We start from the raw sequence: 24,963 nt of genomic DNA, 5'->3' as shown, positions 1-24,963 counted from the left end.
ATTTCTCTTCCCTGTACCCGGAGATGCAAAAACATGACCTACCCATTGTCTTTTAAGTTTGGCTACCTCATCACTTGCTATATAAGCACTTGCAGCAGGGCAATATCAGCTCTCAATTTTAAAAGAGGTGTTAAAACTGGTTGAAGTTTTATTGGGGATCCCAAACCTTTAACATTCCATGAAATTAATCTAATTGGCATTTACTATAAAGAATAAGTAATATAACCACTAATAAATACATATAAACCAATTATTATTGTGGAGAAATTGAACCAAGAGAAATCATTTGATTTACAGAAAGAGAAGAATAGAACTATTAACATAGAAAATAGAAATAAGAAGAGGAAAGGAGGAAATAATAGTAAAAGAAGAGGAGATGAAGAAGAAGAAAACAAACAGAGTATAATAGACAAACATTAAAACTACAGAACAAACACAGAGCAAGTAATAAAAACATACATATAAGACAAAAACAATGTGAGGGTGGTGAAACCACAAAGGGAAGATGACTGTTAGAAATGGGGTCTTTGGTTGACAGTCAGGTTACCCCCTGTTCAAGCAAGGACCCTCACTCTAGTCAGGGTAAAAGAGAATCACCCTCAGCTAACCCCTGCTTACCCCCCTTGGTAGCTTGGCAGAGCAGTAGGCTTAACTTCAGAGTGCTAGGTGTAAAGTATTTGTACCAACACACACAGTAACTTAATGAAATCACTCCAGTTTAGAACAATAGGAAATATTTATCTTAACAAAACAAGACCAAAATGACAAAAATCCGGCATACACAAGTCAAGTTATGAATTTGTAAAGATTAAACTCAAAAATAGCACTTAGAACACACAAAATGCTTCAATGAGGTGTTAACACGGCGTCGTGACGGAGTAGTTCCCAACAAGCCAACACCAGCGGCGCCGGACACGGAGTCGTAGACCCCCAAGTACAGTACCTTTGGTGAAAAGCGAAAACAAGTTGATGCGCAAAGTCGGGGATCGCGGCATCTGTGAGAAAAATTGAATCCGCGCACTTCAAGCTGCTTCGGTCACAACGTGGTGTGGCGACTTCCACTGAGTCGTGGACTTCATCTGGGCTGCAGTGGCATCAGGCCTGCGAAGGTCGTTGCGTTCCAGCGAAGCTCACGGAGTCGGTCCCAGGCGGTGTCACCGGATTCAGCAGCAGCGTCGGTCTGAAGTCGTCCGAAGTCGATTTCCTTGGATTTCACCAGCTTTCCTTTCAAGGGCCCAGGGACTGGCTAGGGCACCACTTGCCAGAGCAGGAGTCTCTCCAGAGACTCCAGGTGCTGGCAGAGAGAAGTATTTGCTGTCCCTGAGACTTCAAACAACAGGAGGCAAATTCTAAATCAAGCCCTTGGAGATTTCTTCAGATTTCTTCACAAGATGGAAGGCACACAAAGTCCAGTCTTTGCCCTCTTACTCTGGCAGAAGCAGCAACTGCAGGATAGCTCCACAAAGCACAGTCACAGGCAGGGCAGCACTTCTCCTCAGCTCTTCAGCTCTTCTCCAGGCAGAGATTCCTCTTGTTTCCAGAAGTGTTCTAAAGTCTGTGGTCTTGGGTGCCCTTCTTATGCCTAGTTTTCTCCTTTGAAGTAGGCCTACTTCAAAGTAAACTCTTTTGAATGTGAAATCCTGCCTTTCCCAGGCCAGGCCCCAGACACTCACCACGGGGTTGGAGATGGCAATGTGTGAGGACAGGCACAGCCCTTTCAGGTGTAAGTGACCACTCCTCCCCTCCTTCCTAGCACAGATGGTTCATCAGGAAATGGAGACTACACCCCAGCTCCTTTTGTGTCACTGTCTAGTGTGAGGTGCAACAAGCCCAACTGTCAAACTGACCCAGACAGGGAATCCACAAACAGGCAGAGCCACAGAAATGGTATAAGCAAGAAAATGCTCACTTTCTAAAAGTGGCATTTTCAAACACACAATCTTAAAATCAACTTTACTAAAAGATGTATTTTTTAATTGTGAGCTCAGAGACCCCAACCTCCACATGTCCATACGCTCCCAAAGGGAATCTACACTTTAATCAGATTTAAAGGTAGCCACCATGTTAACCTATGAGAGGGACAGGCCTTCCAACAGTGAAAAACTAATTTAGCAATACTTCATTGTCAGGACATATAAAACACATTACTATATGTCCTACCTTAACCATACACTGCACCCTGCCCTTGGGGCTACCTAGGGCCTACCTTAGGGGTGCCTTACATGTAAGAAAAGGGAAGGTTTGAGCCTGGCAAGTGGGTACACTTGCCAAGTCAAATTTACAGTTAAAACTGCACACACAGACACTGCAATGGCAGGTCTGAGACATGATTACAGAGCTACTTATGTGGGTGGCACAACCAGTTCTGCAGGCCCAATAGTAGCATTTGATTTACAGGCCCTGGCACCTCTAGTGCACTTTACTAGGGACTTACTAATAAATCAAATATGCCAATCATGGATAAACCAATCACATACAATTCACACAGAGAGCATATGCACTTTAGCTCTGGTTAGCAGTGCTAAGGTGCTTAGAGTTCAAAAGCCAACAGCAACAGGTCAGAGAAAATAGGAGGCAGGAAGGGAAGAGAGAACCGGCCACACAAGATGCTACCACAAAAGACGGGTACTTTAATGAATGAAGATCTAAAAAGAGTGGAAAACAGGAAACATTCATATCCCTTAGATAATATGTCACTCTTAAGATTACCTGAACCAGTAATGGGCATATCCATTAAATAAGAACAAAAAGAAATGCAAAAAACAATACAATAGTCAAGTCTCTGATATTTTGGAAGTATCCATTGTTTCACCTCTACAAGAATCAATTAATTGCTAAAGTAATACTGGATCTTCATCAGTTGTGGTCTTATTATTGTAAGTCACCTTGAACAAACATGGATGGAAGTGACTTTAATGCCGGACGCATATCCAGAAATTTCTTTTGTTTGTCCACCGTCGACTTAGCATAATCCTGAGCAAAGAAGCGATTGGAACCTGACCACGTGATCCGACCTTTAGCTCTTGCTGCTCTGAGAACCTTTAGTAGGTCTACGTATTCCAGAAAATAAAGTATTTTTCCTCTTGGTTTCTTTGACGTCGCAGCCAAATGTGAAGGATGTCCAAGTCTATGCACTCTTTGGATATTTAAAGCAGGAGCAGTAGGCAGATCCAGAACTTTGGGCAGAAACAAATGAAAAAAATAACAAGTCTTAACCTTCAATTCTTTCTGGTAGACCACAAATACGTAGATTATTTCTTTGATTCCAATTTTCTATTTCCTCTGCATGTTTCTTCAACATAGCAACTTCAGATTGTAGAGACTTAATAGACTTAATTGAGTCTTAAAGCACATCCACTCTTTGTTCTCCACAAGAGATCATTTGTCATCCAATATTTTTAATTGTTTATTTGTATCTTCCATATATGGTTTAAGAGCCCTTATTTCCTCAAGAAGTAACTCCATATATATGGTATCTACAATTTTAATATGAGAGGCAGGATCCTTTTTAGGTCTCTTATTAGTGGACGTTGAAACCGTGACTGGAAGATTGGATGATACTTTATTAACAACAGTAGAGGGAGAAACAGGTGTTGAAGATGTAGCATCAAGAGTAGTAGCCCCTGTACTCTCCATATTAAACAAAGGAGCTAATTAATTTGATAAAGGAATATTATCAGAACTTTTATTGCTGTGTACTTGTTATTAGTCAATTGAAGGTTCCTATCTCTGCCCATAAGCACAAATATACAACTCTGCCCAATATGTAGTAAAAACAGATATTTTATGAAGTAAGGTTCACCTCAGAAAAGAGAATAATCCAAAATGCAAAGTAAACTGGACAAAATCTTCCAAAAATCAGGATACGATGAGCAGAGAGCGTAAACATGCACTTTTAGGCCACAAAGTGCAAAAAGAATCTCTCAGGCAGCAATTTATAACGTAAAAAAAAGAAATTGTGAGGTGGAAACAAAAACAAAATGGCAGTCGCAATCGATTCCTCAAACGACCGCAATGTACGTCAGTCAAATAGGGCATAAGAAATACCTTTCAAGTCATTTTAAGAGGAAAAATTAATTCCATGCATATTCCCCTAATTTGTCTCACTACAGTATTCTTCAAAATATGCCCGAGAAAACGAGCCGGCTCTCCCGACTCCCTCCGCGGTCATGGAGCTCCGAGGAAGGTGGCCATCTTTGTACGGTGCCAAGACACGCCCCAACAACAATGTTGCTTTCTGACTTGGTCATTTTTCTGCATGTCAAAGTCTTTCATTGATCATTATTCACTAATGGATATGTTGAAATTGCTGTCTCTCTGAAGCCTTAGGTTTTGTTACCAAAAGCCATGAACAGAATAAGCCTAAAATCTGTAGTGACTGAAGTACTTTCACCGTTGGAGTCATTTCCTCAACCGTCCTGCTCTTGGAACACTAAGCTTTATCCAATAAGTGCTCCATTGTGGATTGGTTACCATCCACATGTCCAGTGTTCCTTTCTACTACGTTATTATTTTACTGACCAGAGACTCCATGATTTCAGCTGAGAGCTGATACTAGATAATTTATTTAATTTCGTGACTGCATTTGCAGGATTAAAGTGGCAATTGCACATTTTCCAGGCTGCTGTTGCCTCATATGATCTTTGGGGAAGGCAAAGAACAGAGGGAATTCCAGACAATTACTCTGACCCAGCTGAGGGACTCTGCTTTTATGGACAGTTCGCATGATCAAATTAACAAAGTTTAGGGAGAAGCAAGTGGTATTTTCAGCTTATTTTAAGGACTGCTCCTGAATTCCACAAGGTCCTTTTACCTTATTCACCCAGAAAATCGGTTTGAGTAAATAATCTTCAGAGAAACCTCGCAGAAAACTGGTCATATAAATTAGACTTTGAATAAAGGCTAAAAACTATTTCAGACAAATGTGTAGTCAGTATCTATGTACCCAGTATCAGGCAAACTGAATACAAATGAACACCAGTGCACTGGAATATATTTTAGTCTTTAATGCAGCTGCATGTTAGGGATTTCTGTAATTTAGTATCTCCATAGTTCACACATTCATACTAAACACATCGTTTAGTTGGTGTATTATAAATCAGATCAGGCAAGGTTCATGCTGAAAAGAAAGGAAGCTAAATCCATGTTTTCACTAACTACTTTTAAAAGGTTGTTAGTATTGGTGCAACACTATGCACAAAGGAACATTGTGAACTGCAGTAACCTTTTGAAGGAAGTATGACACAGTGAGTTCTGGCTTATTATCATTTCAATATCTGCTGTATTATGTACCATGTTTGACACATTTCACAATTACCCTTTGTTTTTCTCTTGACTCTGTGTAATAAGAATCAGGTAGGAGGCCAATGGATTATAAGTAAGTCTCCTGTTTTTCCTTTTAAACTGATTTTTACACATAAATACGGACGGAAAACTATTTTTCCTATGTATTTATAAATCAGAAATGGGAAAATACTGACAAATTTTAGGTGTAGCCCAGCTTAGGCCTGGGTTGTCTTGTCACGCCCCTCTTCCCAATATACACCAGATCGAGCTGCTAGTATTGCACATCAGCAGGTGTTGCATGTTAAGGGGGTGGGGGACCCTGTAAGAAGTGCGAGTACTGGACATTTAAAGCAGCATCGTGTCCATGCTAGAATGCCTAGTACCAGAGCAGGAGGAGTTAATATTTGCATTAGCAGTCTGTCTGGATAAAAAGCTCCAGGTACAATCTGGCGGGCCTCCTGGCGTCAAGCTAATAAGGTAACCTATGAATACATTAGCATTGGCCTGTTAGCAGGTAGTGGTGTGCTTGGTGGCAAATGGCAGACATTGGTGGGTCCAAAAACGAACATAACGTTCCAGCAGTGTACAAACATGATGCTGACCCCATTTAAAGAAAACATGAAATTCTTTAATTTTTCAAACTGTTTGTGTACGTTCCACTTCTGATCTTCCTCAATATGTTGTGTTTGCTCTTTGCATCATGAAGGGCAAGAACGGGTTGCAGGTAACTTTGAGGATAGATTTTATAACACACTGCATGTCTGATGCCATCCTAATACCAAATATTTCAAGTGCATTATGAAACGAGAGGCTACAACTCCCATCACCACCTCACTGGACGTACTGCTTAATGTTACCTGCTTAAGGTGTCCCAGATCTCTGTACAATAAATGCACACTTTTTGTTTAAAATAGGACTTTCCATCTTTCAGTGTTTTCAATTTTGTTTGGTAACTTTATGTGCATGCAAATCAGTGTATGGAAATGCTATATACAACAAGGATTGTAGGTGCAGGCATTACGTCATCCATACTAGTAGGTATTTTTAATAGTGCTTTGTGTGGGAAACAAAAACTCAGGATTTGGAATGTAACACAGTGTTAGGATAGAATTTACCAATAAAAACATTTCTACCCAAACAAATGCTTTGTAGCAAAATTAGGATAATGAAAGTCTAAGAAAAAACACTGATGAATGTATTGTGTTTACTTTATGTGGTGTACATATAGATATATTTAAACCTGCATTCAAACGAGTGGAAGTGAGCAATGACTATTTAAATAAATGTGAAAAAATACTAGCTGCAGGGTCTTCTTTTGCTTGCGACAAAAATAAATGTGGATCCATGCTGATAACATTTTTAAAAAATAAATATGGGTAAATACAGACGGAAATGGTAAAAAAGTAAAAACCATGAAACTGGGAGCCCTAATTATAAGTAAAGTTTGTGATCTAAGCTTGTCTATTGAAGCATGAATTGCATACATACCTTTCCGGACAACTAATGGGTCAACTTATATATTAGTACTAAAAATGTTTATCTATTTGATGTACGTATTTTTTCTTTTGTGACTTAGGTTACCTTCAAAGCATCCCGGCATTCGGTGTCTCCAGACTTACGATTTGTACTTCTTGCATATGACGTAAAACAGGTAAAAGTTCTTTAGAATAAAATAATCTTTTAAACAGTGAACTGCTAACTGTACATTGAATCGTTATGTTTCTAATGCAAGCACACACCATTAAGTACTGTAAAACTCTGTTTGGTAGTCATAGCTAATGGGGAAGCAATTCACCAGACACAAATTGAAAGCAATTAATCAGACAAGTAAAAATTAGATCTTTTTGCATTTATATACTTTGAAAATCAGATAGTGTTGGTAATTTACAGAAAATTATTATTAAAATTTAAAATTCATAAGCAAATTTTCGTTGATTTTGTCCAATTAACAGTATTTGTTGACACTCTACAGTAGGTGTGAAAGTCGAATAGCATTTGCCTATCAACTGTAAATGCATAATTGTGATCAATGGAAATAAAATAAATTAGTTATGTCATGTAGCATATTGATTTATAGGCACCATGTGTTTGTACTTAATATCATATAATAATTTTATTGAGTGATTCTGATGACTTCACATGGAGTGTTTTTATCAGTATTTGTCAGTTGTATTATATTACTAAGACCTTTCTGAGAGTTGATTGTTCTTTGCTCTTGTAGATCGGTGTCTATGTGAATGTCATGCTTCGGACTGTATGTCTCTGTGTGTCTGTGTACTTGCACAGTATACATGTAGATGTGTTAAGTGTTACATAGGATGTATAACCATTTTTGAGTGCGTGGAGAGGCCGTGACTCATGAGTGATAAACCATCTTGTGCAGGTCCCTACTTTCTTTGACAAACCTGCCTATTTCGTTTATGGCATGCTGGTTTCTTATGTCTAAACGTTAAGCACAAAAGTACTGGGGGGATTTCCTTGTGTATTCTATTAATTATTTTCATTAATTTACTTGGCACATCTGTTATTTGGTTCCTGGAGTTGTGGAGACCGACTGAATAGCCCTCAACTAAACATTATCTCACTGACTCAATGCATCAATTGGATATCCACCTAGGTTCTGCCCCTTTGTCTTGTCAGGCTACTTCCTACTTGGGCTACAGTCACCGAATGCCAGTTTTCTGAGACCCAATGCCACCTCTGTCAATCTCCCTAGTTCCCCAGGCTTTACAGTTGAAGGCACAGTGGGGGTACACGTAGAAGGAGAGTGGCAGGGGGAGGGAAAGAGAGAGAGAGAGGGCAAGAGAGAGAGAGACAGAGAGAGAGAGAGAGAGGTGTGCCTGATTTGCCTACTTTTGGTTCCCAGTCTATACCTGGTTAGAGGACTTGTGTGGCTTCAAAATCCATGCAACACAGCTTTACTAGAGGTATACTTTGTAAGCATTTTAAATCATTAAAATCAATCCCATAATTTTCTGTAAGGGTAGAGGAAGATAATGTTTTATAGGCCCTATATATATTAAGACATATTATTTAACGGTTTTGAGTTTCCCGTGCGCAGCGCATGGCTTGATGAATCTAGATTAATGCAAGGCAGCTGAAATTGTTGCTTTGTGTTACTCTGTGGCAGGGAGGTGATCCTTGGATGGAGCAAGGGTCTTCCCATGCATTCACTGAAAGATTTTGGTGTAGTCCCAGAATTACCATTTGTGCTAGACCTGGGAGTGCATAAGAAGGCTATGCTTCACCAGGTGAGGCTTAACAAAGGAAAAATATCTTTATTTCTTCTTGTTTTTTTTCTCTTTCTACAGGTGCCTCTCTCTGCAGCACACAGAGCAATAGGAACATGCCTCTCAGGATTGTTTTTGTGCAGGACGGGGTCCCTTCCTGTACAAAAGAACTCTGCTTCCAACACGGGTGAATCTATGATGGAACAAAGCAGTTGGAACAACGACCACGTTGTTACCACAAATGCCTTCACCACGCATGCCTTTACAATGATTTTTCGTGTGGGAATGGCATGCGCGGTTATAGCATGCCACCCACCCTAAGGCCCAAAAGTACCCCACCCCTAATACTAAAACTACCCTTACCCCATCCCTAAAAACAAAACTACCCTCACCCCACCCCTAAAAACAAAACTACCACATACCCACCACTCCTGCCACAAGCCATTAATCCACTCCACCCCTAAAAACTACCCCAACCCCATTTACCAGACCAAACAACCCCAACACCCCCACCCCTGCCCCTAAAAATCAAACTACCACGATCCCCCACCTCCGCCCTTAAAAACAAAACTACCCCAACCCCCTTACCTAAAAATAAAACTACCCTGATAGCCCCCACCCACCCTAAAAAATTCCTTGACCTCTCACCTGCCCTAAAAACAACCAACCCCCCACCTGTGGCCCTAAAAACCAAACTACCCCAACTCCCCACACCCGCCCCTAAAAACAAAACGACCTTGAGCCCCCCACCCCTGCCCCAAGCCCTTAACCCATCCCCACCCCTAACAACGATCCCAATCCCACTTACCTAACCAAACTACCCCGATCCCCCAACCCCCTAAAAACCAAATTACTCCAATCCCCCACCCCTGCACTTAAAACCAAAGTTCCCCCACCCCACCCCTAAAAACAAAAATACCCTCACCCCACCCCTAAAAACAAAACTACCACATACCCACCACTCCCACCACAAGCCCTTAATCCATTCCACCCCTACAAACTACCCCCAACCCCACTTACCAGACCAAACAACTCCAACACCCCCACCCATGCCCCTAAAAAACTACCCCGATCTCCACCCCTAAAAACCAAACTACCCCACCCCCCACCTCCGCCCCTAAAAACAAAACTACCCCAACCCCTTCCCTAAAAATAAAACTACCCTGATAGCCCCCACCCACCCTAAAAACGTCCCTGACCTCTCACCAGCCCTAAAAACAACCGACCCCCCACCCCTGCCCCTAAAAACCAAACTACCCCAACTCCCCGCCCCTAAAAACAAAACTACCTCGAGCCCCCTACCCATTCCCCAAGCGCTTAATCCATCCCCACCCCTAAAAACTACCCCAATCCCACTTACCTAACCAAACTACCCTGATTCCCCAACCCCCTAAAAACCAAACTACTCCGATCCCTCACCCCTGCCCTTAAAACCAAACTTCCCCACCCCTAAAAAAAGAAAACTACCCTAACCGCTCCACACACTAAAAATAAAACTACTCCAATACCCCCTACCACCCTGAGCCCTAAAACCTTCCCCAACCTTCCACCCACCCTAAAAACAACTGACCACCCATCCCTGCCCCTAAAAGCTAAATTACCTCGACCCCGCTACTCCTGCCCTTAACAACTAAACTACCCCAACCCCCATCCTGCCCCTAAAAACAAAACTACCCTTACCCCCACCCACTAAAAATGAAACTACCCCAAATCCCCCAGCTGCCCTAAAAACAACTGACCCTCCACCCACCCCAAAAAAACAAACGGCCCGACCCCCCTACCCCGCCCTAAGCCCTTAATTCACCCCCCACCCTTTAAAACTGCCCCCAATCCCACTTACCTGACCAAACTACCCCAACCCCCACCTCTTCCCCTAAAAACCAAACTACCCCAAACCCTACCCGCCCCTAAAAACTAAACTACCCTGACCCCTTCAATCCCCACCCCAAGCCCTTAAACCCCCCTTAAAAACGACCCCGATCCCCCACCCCAGCCCCTAAAAACCAAACTACCCTGATCCTCCGCACTGCACCCCTAAAAAGCAAACTACCCCATTCCTCCACTCTGCCCCTAAAAACCAAACTACCCTTACCCTCTCACTATCACCCCGAGCCCTTAATCTAACCCATCCCTAAATACTACCCCAACCCAACTTTCCTGACCAAACTACCCCGATCCCACCACCCCGATCCTAAAAGCCAAACTACCCTGATCTCCCACTCGCCCCTAAAAAACAAACTACCCCAATCCCACCACCCCTTCCCCTAAAAAACAAATTACCCAGATCCCCCACCCCTGCCACAAGCCCTTAATCCATGCCCCACCCCTAAAAACTACCCCAACCCTACTTACTTGACCAAACTACCCCAATCCCCCACCTCTGCCCCTAAAAACCAAACTACCCGGATCCCCCACCTGCACCTAAAAACCAAACTACCAAGCTGCCCCTCACCCCAAGCCCTCAATCCACCCCTCACCCCTAAAAACTACCCCCAACCCTGCCCCAACCCCACTTACCTGACCAAACTACCTCGATACCCCCTCCCACCCCTAAGAACTGAATTAACCCAATCCCCCCACCCCTGCCCCTAAAAACCAAACTACTCCCCCCACGCCACCCCAAAAAACCAAACTACCCTGACCCCCCACCCCAAGCCATTAATCCACCCCTAAAATCTACCCCAACCCTGTCCCAACCCCACTTACCTGACAAAACTACCCCAATCCCCCACCCCTAAAAACCAATCTACCCCGATCCTCCCACCCCGCCCCTAAAAACCAAACTACCCCTACCCCCCACTGCCACCCCAAGCCCTTAATCCACCCACAAAAACTACCCCCAACCCTGCACCAACCCCACTTACCTGACCAAACTACCTCAATCACCCACCCCTAAAAACCAAACTTCCCCAACCCCTCACCCCAAACCCTTAATCCACCCTACCCCTGAAAACTACCCCCAACCCCACTTACCTGACTGTGCCCTCTCCCGATCCACTCTGCCTTAACCACGCATGTGTGTTGTTCCGCACATGCATGGTTAAGGCAGAGAAAAAGGCAGTCATTTTTCTGGCAGCGTAGTTACACTTGCGTTGTAGATGACTTTGTTGTTCCGGAATCATGGGTCAGGACGTTTCCCACACAGGCACCTTCACACCATAGTGCTAGGCAGCCAAAAGTGCACCATCGCCAGAAAAGGACAGGAATGCACCACATAATAGTAACTACACTGCATTTTTTTCAATTCCCTTTGCTGCAAAGTGGCTAGCTGACTTGCATGAAAACTTGATAAATATGTGTTTTAGGGGCATATTTATACTTTTTGGTGCAAAACTGCACTAACACAGTTTTGCATCAAAACGTTTTGCACCGGCTTGCACCATTCCTGAGTGCCAGCCATGTGTAAAGAGTATGCGGGGAGCCATTCGGGCTCTCCCTGTTTGGATAACGTGCTCTGCGTGTCCGGGAGGGGCGCAGAGCACGGCTATAAATAAAGGACGGACTGTGGTGACGCAGTCCCACGTGTGTTAGCAGCCAAGCAAGGTCTCTGCGTGTTCATTACCATTACACGTGCACCGAAGTTACATTGGCGACGAGCAGGAAACGAACTTATCGCGCTCGTGATGCGATATATATAATAGTAACAGTGAAGGAAGTTGTTCTCCACCCTCGGTGAAGCCGTACCTGTGTGGATGAGGGTGTGGCGTCGAATGCTGTGAAGACGGAGGCGCTGTGTAACCCAGGTGATCGGGGCGGTCGCTGATCCTGGCTCGGGAGAGCCCGACCGTTCTGTGTCCTGCCCGGAGGCTGTGCGGCTCGAAGTGCCACCTGGCTTCCTGCCCGGGAGACGCGAGTCGGTGAGCCACGCCCTGCCCCGAAGGTAAACATCGTGCGGAGCGAAGCACTTCGTCGAGCGCTCCGCCTACGAGCGTCCTGTTGCCATGGCAGAGCAACAGTGAATGCCGAGTGCGCTCACGAGGCCGAGGAATCTCCCCTGCAGAGATTTGGAGTGGGCGTGTCTCTGTATCAGAGAACGGAGACGAGTGCAAGCGGTGAGCTTGAAGCTGAGCTGGCAGACAGAGATCTGGGCTCTAAAGAAGTAAGAGGAAGTATAAATGAGTAGAGGGGTGTTGGACACTGACCACAAGGGGCATCTCAAAAGGAAAAAGAATACAAAGCACTGAAAAAAAAAAAAAGGGTGGAGTTCAAAGGAAAGAAAATAAGGATAAAACGCCTAGCCTCTGCAAATAAGTGGAGCGTGAAAGTGCAAATATGAGTGCCCCGCCCCAAGATAATGCCAATCCACCACCACCAGGAAATCCCTAGCTCCCGGCACAGTTAAACAACAGTGTTCACTCTTCAGTTACATCATTACCACCGTTTAGCCAACTGATTGACCCAGCCACTGCTGCGCCCAGATGGCGTTTGTGGATAAATCGCCTACAAAACTATTTTTGTGCTACAAGGGAAACGGATGGGGCAGTACGAAGGTCTGTAATGCTGTTGATGGGTGGGGATGAACTACAAGAGCTTTTTGACTCCCTTCCTGATACAGGGGACAAGTCTGATTTTGACGCAGCAGTAACTGCTTTAAATAGACACTTTGATCCTCAGCTTAATTCTGATTACGAACGTTTCAAACTGAGACAGGCGCAACAAACAGAAGTCGAGTCGATGGACATGTTTTACGCCAGGTTGAGAAAGTTGGTGAGCTCGTGCACAGGACTCAACCAACAAGAAGAGATCCGAGCGCAGATCATTCAAGGCTGCAGGTCCAATGCCTTAAGAAAGCTCATTCCTCGACAGCAGGGCATGTCCTTTGACAATATTCTGATCCTTGCAAGGTCGCATGAACTGTCTGCGGTACGGGCAGACGCGATGGCGGCTGTGAGAGGTCAGTAATTGGCCGCAGCGTCATCGACCCGTACTGTCCAAGTGAAGGAGGAGCAGGTGGACGCTGTCCAGACACGCCAGGTGGCGCCGCGCAAGCTGAACCCTGCCAGATCCAGCGAGAGGGCCTGTGGAAACTGTGGATATGAACACCGAGCGAATATGGGGTGCCCGGCAAAAGGGCAGTCGTGCAACTGATGTGGTAAAGCAAATCACTTCGCAAAGGTGTGCCGATCCAGGCGGAATAAGCCGGGAGATCAGAAGGGAAAGGATGTTAACGTCAGAGCTGTATTAAAAAGTACTGAGGAGATGAGGGATCACGCGACGTCAAGTGGCCCTGTTTTTGAGGAAGATGAGGAAGAGGACATTTTTGTAATCTCTTTCACTGGAGGAAGGCAACAAAAAAGGAGACCGCCTCCCATGAGCGGTGTACATGTCAATGGCATGTTGGTATCAGTACTCATCGACACAGGGGCGTCTGTCAATGTCATGGATGAAACACTCTTCCAGAAATTGACTCCTACCCCGTCACTTACCCCTACGGCTACCAAGATATACAACTATGGAGGACAAGACCCCCTTCCTCTTAAAGGAACGGTGGAAGTGTCCGTGAACAGTGGGGACAGATCCACAGAAGCAAAGTTCTATGTGGTGGCGGGAAGTCGCTGCACTCTGTTAGGATGTCACACAGCAGAAGAGTTAGAATTGGTATTCTTTGCACGTCAAGTTCATTACACTCAGGTGAAACGCCTTCTCGACGAGTTCCCGCAACTCTTTGAGGGGCTGGGATGCCTAAAAGGGAAGCGCATCAAATTGCATATCGACAATAGTGTGGCTCCTGTGGCGCTAAGGCATCGTCGGGTACCGTTTCATTTGCGCCCGGCAGTTGAAAGAGAGTTGCAACTGCTTGAAGACCAAGGAGTCATTGAGAAGGTAGATGGGCCTACGCCCTGGGTGTCACCGTTGGTGATTGCACCGAAACCTAAACAACCTGGAGCTATTCGCCTATGTGTCGACATGCGGCTGCCAAATAAAGCCATCCGAAGGGAGAGACATATCACGCCCACAATGGATGATATCATTGCCGATCTGAATGGGGCGCAGTGGTTTTCAAAACTGGATCTGAACGCTGGGTATCATCAACTAGAACTAGATCCTGCAAGTAGGAACATCACCACTTTCTCGACGCATGTATTGTTGAGACGAAGCTTTGGAGTGTCCTCGGCCGCCGAGGTGTTTCAGAATGTAATTCGAGAGACTTTGTCTGGATTACCCGGAGTAATCAATTTGAGTGATGACATCTTGATACACTCCAGGACGAGAGAGGAACATCACCGTCACTTGAGAGCGACATTGCAGAGACTAGCCGAAGCAGGGTTGACTCTGCATAAGAAGAAGTGTGCTTTTTATCAAACTTCGGTAGATTTTTTCGGATATATTTTTTCGAAAGACGGTCTGCAGGTTGATCCACGTAAAGCAGAAGCAATCCGCCAAGCCCCTATTCTGCAAAATCCAACGGAAGTACGCAGTTTCCTGGGGATGGCCACGTATTGTGGAAGGTTCATACCACAGCTTGCCACCATGTCTGAACCCCTTCGACAGTTCACGAAAGGGCAACACCGTTGGGACTGGACTCCAGACGCACAAAAGGCGTTTGTGGACATTAAGGCCGCGTTACTGGATAGATCTACTATGGCGTATTTTAACCCGAGCAGGCGAACAGAAGTGGTGGTAGATGCGAGCCCTGTTGGGCTTGGGGCCGTTCTTCTTCAAGAACAGAGACATCAAGAATGGATCCCTGTTGCATATGCCAGCAGGGCTTTGTCGGCGGTGGAAACAAGATATGCGCAAATTGAGCACGAGGCTCTAGCTATTCGATGGGCATGCAGCCACTTTCATTTGTATCTGTATGGGCATGAGTTTCAAATAGTAACGGATCATAAGCCTTTAGTTTCGCTGTTTGCGGGTAGTACACGCCTTGCACCTCCGAGAATTGAACGATGGACTGTTTTACTTCAACCTTATAGGTTTACAGTCGTATATCGACCTGGGGCGAACAATCCTGCAGACTATTTATCTCGACATCCTTCTCCGAAGGCACTTGATGCTCGTCAAGAGCAGGATGAAGAGAGCACCGAGGTTTTTGTCAGCATGGTCGTGCAGTCAGCATGTCCTAAGGCTCTTCTCATAACTGACATTGTAAGTGCTACCCAGGATGATGTGATGCTGAATCATGTTAAAGAGGCATTGAACCACAAGAAATGGAAATATTTTTTGGAAAAGACAAACGTGTCCTGCCAAGATCAGAAGCTGGCAATGCAAAGTAATTGGAAGGTGCGTGATGAACTATCTACTGATGATGCTGGGCTGATTCTGAGGGGGAGGAGAATTGTACTTCCTCAGTGTCTCTGGTCTCGAGTGATTGAGTTGGCTCATCAAGGGTATCAAGGTGCTGCTAAAACCAAAGCGAGGTTACGTGCCAAAGTATGGTTTCCAGGAATGGATCGTCAAGTGGATGAAATGGTAGGAAAGTGTCACTCCTGTATCATCACGTCGGTGGAACCTCCAAGTTGTCCAGTGGTGACTGAGCCTGCTACTTTGAAACCATGGGCCAAGGTGAGCATGGACTTTGGGAGTTTTCCAGATGGAAGGTTAACCGCTGTTTTGATCGATTCCTACACAAAATTCCCTGTGGTTGAGGTTATAGCGTCCACTGCGTTTGAAAATGTACGGCCAGTTCTGCAGAAGGTGTTTGCGTTGTTTGGCCTGCCTGATGAAATTAGAATGGACAATGGTCCTCCATTTCAGGGGCAAGAGTTTCGATCGTACCTGGATGGGTTGGCGATTCATCATCGTAAGATAATGCCCTACTGGCCTCAGGCAAATGGGGACGTCGAAAGGTTTATGCGGACTTTAAACAGGGCCCTCCGGATTGGAGTTGAGCAAAGAGAAGACAGTGAACAGTGTTTGTATCAGTTTTTGAGCGCTTATCGTCAATCACCCCATAGCACCACTGAGTGTCCCCCCTCCACTCTAATGTTCAAGGTGTCTCCACGTGACTGTATTCCATCAGGTCCGAGGTGGAAGCCTCCGGTGTTGGATGTTAAGGCCACTCAAAGACGACAGGAAGTCACGAATCAGAAGGCCAGTGTCAAACGAAGAGCCAAGTATCGTGGCTTTCGAGAAGGTGATCGTGTGGTGGTGAGATGTCGACGAGGTGGAGGAAAGTTCAAGACACCGTTCGAACCTGAGGTGTGGGAGGTGATTGGTGTAAAAGGGTCGATGATAACTGCGGCTAGAGGAAGACAGAGAGTGACACGAAATGTGTCACATTTTCGGAGAGCTGGCATGAGAGCGTCGGTTGATGAAGAAGAAGAAATGGATGACATAATATGTAGTCCATCAAGGATGTCTGGAGAGACTGAGAGTATTTCCGGACCAGTGCTAACTGAGCAAACTAGGCCTGGTTTTGCTTTTGAGCACAGAGGTGCGCACACTAGAAGTGCGAGGTATGACTTACGCCCCAATCCCGTACCAAGTAGTCAGCGGAAAGATTTTGTCTGTCAAGTGGACTGTTTGTGAACTGTGTTTCGTTATCATCTGCCAGCAATGGGACACTGTTCAAGACCGATACTGATAGCCCGATAAGGTGTCCGGATGTCTAAAAGGGGACAGTATCTGTGGAGATGGGGACGTAGTTTGTTCCGGAATTTCAGCAGTTTGGTTTATTTGTTATTTTTATTATCTTCTTTCACTCAGTCCCTGTGTGTGGGGTCCGTGGGTAACGTTGAATCATTTGTTTGAATTTATTTGTTAATCCCTGTCCATGTGGAGTAAAACATGGGGGGGATGTAAAGAGCATGCGGGGAGCCATTCGGGCTCTCCCTGTTTGGATAACATGCTCTGCGTGTCCGGGAGGGGCGCAGAGCACGGCTATAAATAAAGGACGGACTGCTGTGACGCAGTCCTACATGTCTTAGCAGCCAAGCAAGGTATCTGCGTGTTCATTACTATTACACGTGCGCCGAAGTTACACCATTCACCAGATTTACAGAATGGTGCAAGCCAGCGCAAAGGGTGGGCTAGTGTAAAAAAAAATAGCGTTAGCCGGGTGGGGGTGGCAGTATGGGAGAAGAGGGTTTTGCACCAAAAAATTACCCTAAGCTGGTTAGAGTAAAAAAGAAATTACTCTAACCAGCCTAGCATCATTTTCTGACCCAAGACCATCCATACCACATGACTCCTGTCTTAAAAAAGACAGGAGTCATGCCCACCACCCCTATGACCAGCACAGGGTACCATTATCCCCTGGGCATGGCCATTGCACCTAGTGCCATGTAGGGGGGCCCATTTCAGGGCCCCCAATGGCACTTTAAAAAATCAAATTAAATACTTACCTATACTTACCTGGGATGGGGACCCCCATCCTCAACTGTACCTCTGGTGTGGGTGTCCCCGGGACGTGTATCTGTGGGCTTATTCCATGGTGTTCCACCATGGAAATAGGCCCGCAGGCCCCCTAACGCCTGCCGTGACCCAGGCATTAAATAATGGTGCAAAGCAAACTTTGCATTATCATTTGAACCCTCCTCCCCCCATGCGTGATTTTAGCACAGGAGATAAATATGGCACTAAGGCCATAGAGTCATTTTTTGCACGGGAACGCCTACCGTGCATCTCATTAATGAAAGGTAGGTTTCCACGTCTAAAAAATTACTTTAATTCTATAACTTTGGTCTAGAGCTAAAGTATAAATATGGAGTTAATTTTGCACCGAATTTGAGTAAAAAAATGATGCAAATTCTGTGCAAAACAAGTATAAATATGCTCCTAAGTATTCTATCAAATTAATCACTGCAGTGTTATCATTACAAAAAGTTTAAAAATAGGAGGTCGGGGACAGAATTCACTTTCTTATCAATGCATTTTCGCCTCCTGTAGGTATTTCATCTTCAGCTGCTGAGAATTTGAGAAGCAATACACAGTTTCACCACACTACAATCTAAATTAAGCAACTTTGTTTTCCAAATAATTCAATGTATTGATAACTGTGGTTTCAAATTGCAGCTACTTATATGTCTATACATGTATATGAAAGTAGAGTAGAAAACAATCTGTCCCAAAGAATGTTGTTAATCATACTAACATAAAACACAAAAGCAATGACTTTCATAATGAAGTGTAGGGTGTTGATTTGCCAACTGACATACAATTGCACCTTAGAATGTCTGTTGCTAGGGCATGGAAAAGGTTGAAGCTTGTCGGATCCATAGTGTGTGATCTGGGGCTAGGCATACATCCATAGTGAAAAAATCAAGATGAAGAACCTTCTAAAGAAGCTAATCCTGACTCTGGAGGCAAATTGGAGATTAACTATTAGAGAAATGACTCTTGGCAACTTTTCAGATAACTAAAAATACTCCACATTTTAGGCTTTATTTCATAGCAGAACATGATACCATGATTTCCTTTCTCATTTAGAAAATAGTGATCTCAACTCTACATACTGGGAATGTTAGGCGTAGCATACATTTTAATTCTTGTAACAAGGAACACAAACTTTCCGTTTAAAAATATTAACCTGCTTTGCAGTGTGGGATTTGCATAATTCCAGTGTAAGCATTGCGTCAGGTAGATGTAAGACACATTCAGTGCATTGAGAGGATTGACACCAGATTTTATTGAAGACAAAGATATATGTTTTAAGGTCAAAACATTCTACTTCTATATTACCATGTATCTTGCAAATAAATGCACTGTCACTCAGCAACATTTTGTCACATATGGAATAGAAGCAATTCATTTATGGCATTTCCCTGTGAAGAAACCAATAGAAAATTAGCAGGATTGTACATTTTCCTTTGACCTTTGTCAATTTTTGACCAAATACGAAGTGAAAACGGGTCTTAAAAAAGGTTGCGGGTAGCCAGTCGCAAATGTTCACAAACAATTCAGGACACCAGACCATTAAATACCCTCTTGCTGCCTACAGGAGAAGGTTGCGCAGACTTGAAATTAAACCTTATTGATTAAGTTTTATGGGTGAGTAAATCCATTTTTGGGATTAAAGACGCATGTTCTAACTACCAATAATAAACTGAGAAAAAACTGGTCATGTTTATGCTTTAATTTTATGCATGGTTTTATGAATCAGACCTATTATTTTTTGCACTCCACTTAACTCTATTTTGATTCTGCAATGGTGTACTGTGGTGACAACATATCCTTAGTACAGTCACATGTTTTTCTCTTTGTAATATGAAACCTTAATTGACCTACCATCCATGGCTCTGTCTATCGTTTATATTGTCTATACACATTTTACAGATGTATAATTGTAACATGTTCTTTTTTCATTACTCTTGGCATTTGTCCCCAATATACTGATAGTTTCTGAATTCCTTGCACTCTTCCTAAGAAGGACAGATGCCTTGAATTCAGTTTCGGGGCACTAACAGTCCACATGATAAACTCTCCTGCTCATTCGCATTTGTTTATGTTGATTTTCTAAACTTCTCATTGAATACCACAACTTATTGTGAATCACACTCTGATAGTCTATTTCTTTTAGTGCCTCAAACCCTGTCACATTTATTCAATGCCATCTTCATGTTACAAAAGACCAATGTTTATTTCATATACACATTTTACATAAGCAACATAATCCATTTTATATGGGGATTTTATTGGACTTTTCCCTAGAGTACTGATACTCTTTCTCATGAAATTGATAAAGTTTACAGTGCATGAGTTTTATGGGTGCCGATTTTAAAGTAGTGTCTATAGTGTTCATGCATTATGATTGAAAAATAAAAAAATTGAAATTTCTAATGTGCCTTGTATAAAATACTTACTCTTATAAAAAAGCATGCAAACTGATATTTTTCTCTTTTTACCCTTTTTCCCAAAGATCCTTTGGTTAGCAATAACCACTTTACCTCCACCTTAAAACCCCCAGCACCATGTTCTGTTGCTACACTTGAGCAAGGAAGGATAACTCAGCTGCCCACGTGCAGCCTTTGCAGGCCCATCATCTGATTACTAGTATCTTAAAACCCACTTCTTTGGGTCCATATATAGGAGTGGAACTTTGGTATTAGCACAAGACCACTTTGTCTAGGCTCCTCCCCCTCCATTATCGCATTCATGCTGATATAAAAGGTGCAAACTTGAATGTTGAAGATGTAGTTATGCACATAATGTGGGCGTCCACTTTACATTTAGGGGCATATTTATACTCTGTTTGCTCTGAAATAGCGTAATTTCTTTTTACACTATTTCAGCGCAACCTTATCTCCATATTTATATTTTGATGTTAGACCTGTCTAGCGTCAAAATATTGGAGTTTAAGTCATTTTTTGCCTGCAGAAGATTACCTTGCGTCAATGAGATGCAAGGTATGCATACCCGGGCAACAAATGACTCTAAAGCCCATGCGCCTGTGTATCCTCTCATGCAAAAATGGTGCACAGGAGGGCCCGGAATAAATAATGGTGCTAAGCTTTCTTAGAGCCATTATTTAACTCCTGGGTCAGGGCAGGCATTAGGGGACCTGTGGGCCTATTTCCATGGTGAAACACCATGGAATAAGTCCACAGGTGCCCTCCCCAGGCACTGAGGACACCCCTACCCACACCGGAGGGACTGCAGAGAATGGGGAACCCCATCCCAGGTAAGTATAGGTAAGTAGAGATAAGTATTTTTTTTAGTGCCATTGGGGGCGCTGTAATGGGCCCCCATACACGGCACCGGGTGCAATGATAATGCCCAGGGGACCCTTGTCCCCTGTGCTGGCCATTGGGGTGGTGGGCATGACTCCTATCTTTTATAAGACAGGTGACATGTGGTATGGTATGTTTGGCATCAAGAAATGATGCCAGGCTGGTTAGAGTCATCTTTTTTTACTCTAACCTGCCTAGCGTAATTTTTTGGTGCAAAACCCCCTTCTCCCATACCATCACCACCACCCGGCTAACGTCATTATCCATGACGTTATCCCACCCTTTGCGCTGTTTTGCGCCATTCCAATAATAAGACACCAGGCCGGCATCTTGGAATGGCGCTAGCCGGCATTACACTTTTTGACGCTAAACTGCATTAGCACAGTTTCACATCAAAAGTATAAATCAGGGCCTTAGCTTTTAGGGTTCCAAATGCCTCATTCAACTCACTCTGAGGAATTCAACTTTTTAGTGTTAATCCAGATTGATGAGGTAATTGACGGTAGGTCTCTTGCCTCGCTCCACCTCCACTCTCTAGAAAGTTTGGTATGCAATTCCTTATCTCCTTCACTTTATCAAAGGTGTCAGTTTTTAGTACTTTCCAATTGTTATCCAAATCTGCCTGCATAATTTGCTCACGTATTATCTCAACAAAATATAATCTTCTCAAGTTAAACTTGCACAACTCTTCTCAAATATAATGTAGTGAGAATATTTGGTGAGTGCTGAGGATCTCAGGGAATTCTAAGCATCTATGTCTGGATTTTCTGCTTGTTAAACTGTATCTGTCCATCTGAGCTGGTGTTTCTCTTGTCAGTTGTTTATTTATTGTTTTAATATTTGAGCAGCAGCTGACATTTTCATCTCCAACATTCCTCACATAACTATTCTATGATTTGTTTCATCAATTGACATCTACCCAGCTCCAGATATGTCTTTTAACTTTGTTTGGATCAAATCATGAGTCTCAGCCACTTTTAGGGGAAAATTTACAAGAAAGTGGCGCATCGGTCCTGATGCGCCACTTTTTCATGGCCCCCCCCCACCGCCACCTAATGACACCATGGTTGCACTGTATTTATAAAATCGTGCACCATGGTGGTTGTTAGCAAAATGGTGTCAAAAATGTTAACGCTATTGTGGCGCCTTGCTGCAGTAGCGTAAACAAAGTTGACGCTACTGCAGCAAAGCACAAGGAGGCCATAGGTTAATATGGATGTGTCATTTTAATGCCTGCTCTGAGCAGGCATTAAAAATGATGGAAAAAATGGAGCAGTGAAATGTTCTACATTTTACTGTCACATTTATTTTAGCCTCCCTAGTTGGATTACCCCCCTTGCATACATTATGCCTGACACAAACATAATGTGGTGCAAGGGTTTACAGAGTGGTGCAATGAAAACATTGCGCCACTTTGTAAATATGGAGTGGGAGAAAGGCCTCCTTAATGCCGCCTTAAGTTAAAAAAAATATTCTAGAGTGGGGCAAAGGACTTGTAATAATGCCCCCTAGTGTACCACTATCTAGGTTACAATCTCATAGACTGTACGCTCATGTACATTGTCTTATTATTGTTTTTATAAACGTTCTCTAGAACATGGGCTGGCCGTACAACGTGCCATTAAACTTACATACAAAGTGCATTTTGAGAATTAAAGTAGCCACTAAGTTAATACCACAGAAATATTCAGGGCCTTTTTTACAAAGATTTGGTTAGGCCAGAGCTGCAAGCCTTTTTGCTACGCTGCCTTACGCAAAATCGAAAGGGCAGGAATACACCATATTTACGATATACGGTGCATTACTACCTTTCAGCTGGCTCAAAAGTTGCTGCTGAGCACAAATGCAGGCACCCTTGCACCATGATGCAAGGGTGTATGTTTTTAGCAAGATTGCTTTTGTGGGGGACACAGAGGCATTTTCCTTGTTATATGTGAGCTGCAGAATGCAGCACACATTAAAATTGGAAAAAATTAAGAGAAGTGAAAATATTTGTCCTCATTAAGCCACCCCTGGGGAGGTGTAAGGTTTTGGCACTGCCGTAGGTTTACATGATTTTGAACACCCACAGCAACACCCATGGAATGCCTCCTTGATGCAGAGTAAGGCAAGTCAGTGCTTCGCGCTGCCTTGCCTCACTCCTTATCTTTGAGACAATGAAAGCCATGCAGAGTGGCTTTTCTTCACCTTATAGATATGATTGAGAGTCCTGCTCCACCAGAGCATCTAAAGAAGTGATGCTCAGGCAGCACAGGACTCTGGTAAATAAGCTCCCTAGTGTGAAAATAGACAAAAACACTGTGCATGCATGTGAGTCTATGCAAATCAGTAATAGCGTCCTATAGAATTCTCTGGCAAGTCTACCAAATAAAATCTGAATTTAGGGTGGGGACAGAAGTTTTAACAACAGACTTGCACTTGTAGACTAGTGCAATGTATTTATTTCATATGTGGATTAAGGTTTGTTTAAGGCAGAAGTACTTTTCTTGCCATGCACAGCAGTGTCTTTGCCACATGGTAAATGCATGTTCACTGACAACACGTTGCATACACAACATTTTGGGCCAGATTTAAGAAAAGTGCCCTGCACCCAGCATAGTGTCACTTTTCTTGTGCCCCTTAGAGCCCCGATAACGTCACCATGTGTGCGGCAGTTAGAAAACTAGCGTAAAAAAAAGTACGCTAGTTCAGAGCTTTGGAGGATTAACGTCAACATTTTTTATGCTAATCTTGCAAAGCCCATTGAGGCATATTGTAAACAATTGTGTTTCTCCTTCTAACGCCTGCTCTGAGCAGGCATTAAAAGTGCTGAAAAAAAGAAAAAAAAAATCCCTTAGATTTCTTTGCCCCATTTTTACGGTACCCCTAACGGGGGAACCCCCCCTTTACATACATAATGCCTGGCGCAGGCATAATGTAGCACAAAGGGTTACAAAGTGGCACAACGCATGCATTGCGCCACTTTATAAATTTGGTGCAGCGATTTTGGCCTCGTCGGGTCACATTAGTTTGAAAAAAAATGAGGCTAATGTCGCGCAAGGAGGCGCTAGTGGCTCTTAAATCTGCCCCTATGTTCTTTAAGAAATAGATAGTTCCAGTGCAATGATATCTAATTGCCAATACCCTGTCCATGTAATTCAATTGATCTTTGATGTGTACGTCATTTGCATTTTTAACTCAGAATGTGGGTATTAGAAAGACATTAAAGTTTACCCTGACAATTTTGATAAATTAGTCTGTATCCTGATAGTAGCTATAACAGATGTTCTTAAACAGGCCCAAATAATATCCTTTTGACACTTTGTAAAAAACAGAAAACAGCATTTTATGGATTTGTAGATGACAAAAAGCTCCTGTCACCAAGGTAGCAGAATGCAACGGAAACTTCCTGTTTCAATTAATTAAAAATTAAAAATTGGCTAAGAATTACAAACATGAAGTCAACATTTCCATAGAGAGAAAAGACATGAATTGCTATAATTGGTGCAGAGTATTATAGCCATGCTAATTGGACAGCCATAATGAAGATGCAGGCATTAATTTGTCCCTGCCTCATTTTCACCCTAAATATAATTGCTTGGACTCTAAGAATACACGATAGGACTGCTGACTATATTGACAATGCATGACGAGCCATGAAGATTCACGGCCCTTCACCACTGCACAGTACATATCGCAATAGTTTTCTGTTTTGTAGCATATATATATATATATGTGTATATATATATATATATATATATATATATATATTTTAAAAGCAAAGCGATCCTTCTTGTGGCGCGCATTCTCAGCTGGTGCACATGAAGGGACGGACATTCCCTTATTTCAATCTCCAA

The 24,963-nt window shown here is 43.4% G+C and overlaps 1 protein-coding gene across 1 annotated transcript in view; it reads left to right on the top strand.

The window, feature by feature from the left end:
- Nucleotides 1-24,963, top strand: part of DPP10 (dipeptidyl peptidase like 10) — a 1,473,102-nt gene that overhangs the window by 758,686 nt on the left and 689,453 nt on the right. Inside the window, exon 5 of the mRNA XM_069224346.1 lies at nucleotides 6,863-6,937. Coding sequence (XP_069080447.1) covers nucleotides 6,863-6,937 — 75 coding nt within the window. The remainder of the gene's footprint in view (nucleotides 1-6,862; nucleotides 6,938-24,963) is intronic.

This window comes from Pleurodeles waltl, chromosome 3_1 (genome assembly GCF_031143425.1).
Source record: "Pleurodeles waltl isolate 20211129_DDA chromosome 3_1, aPleWal1.hap1.20221129, whole genome shotgun sequence".
In the NCBI taxonomy this organism is placed as follows: domain Eukaryota; kingdom Metazoa; phylum Chordata; class Amphibia; order Caudata; family Salamandridae; genus Pleurodeles; species Pleurodeles waltl.
Note: the sequence above shows the minus strand (reverse complement) of the source record. Positions and strands in the feature narration are given on the sequence as shown.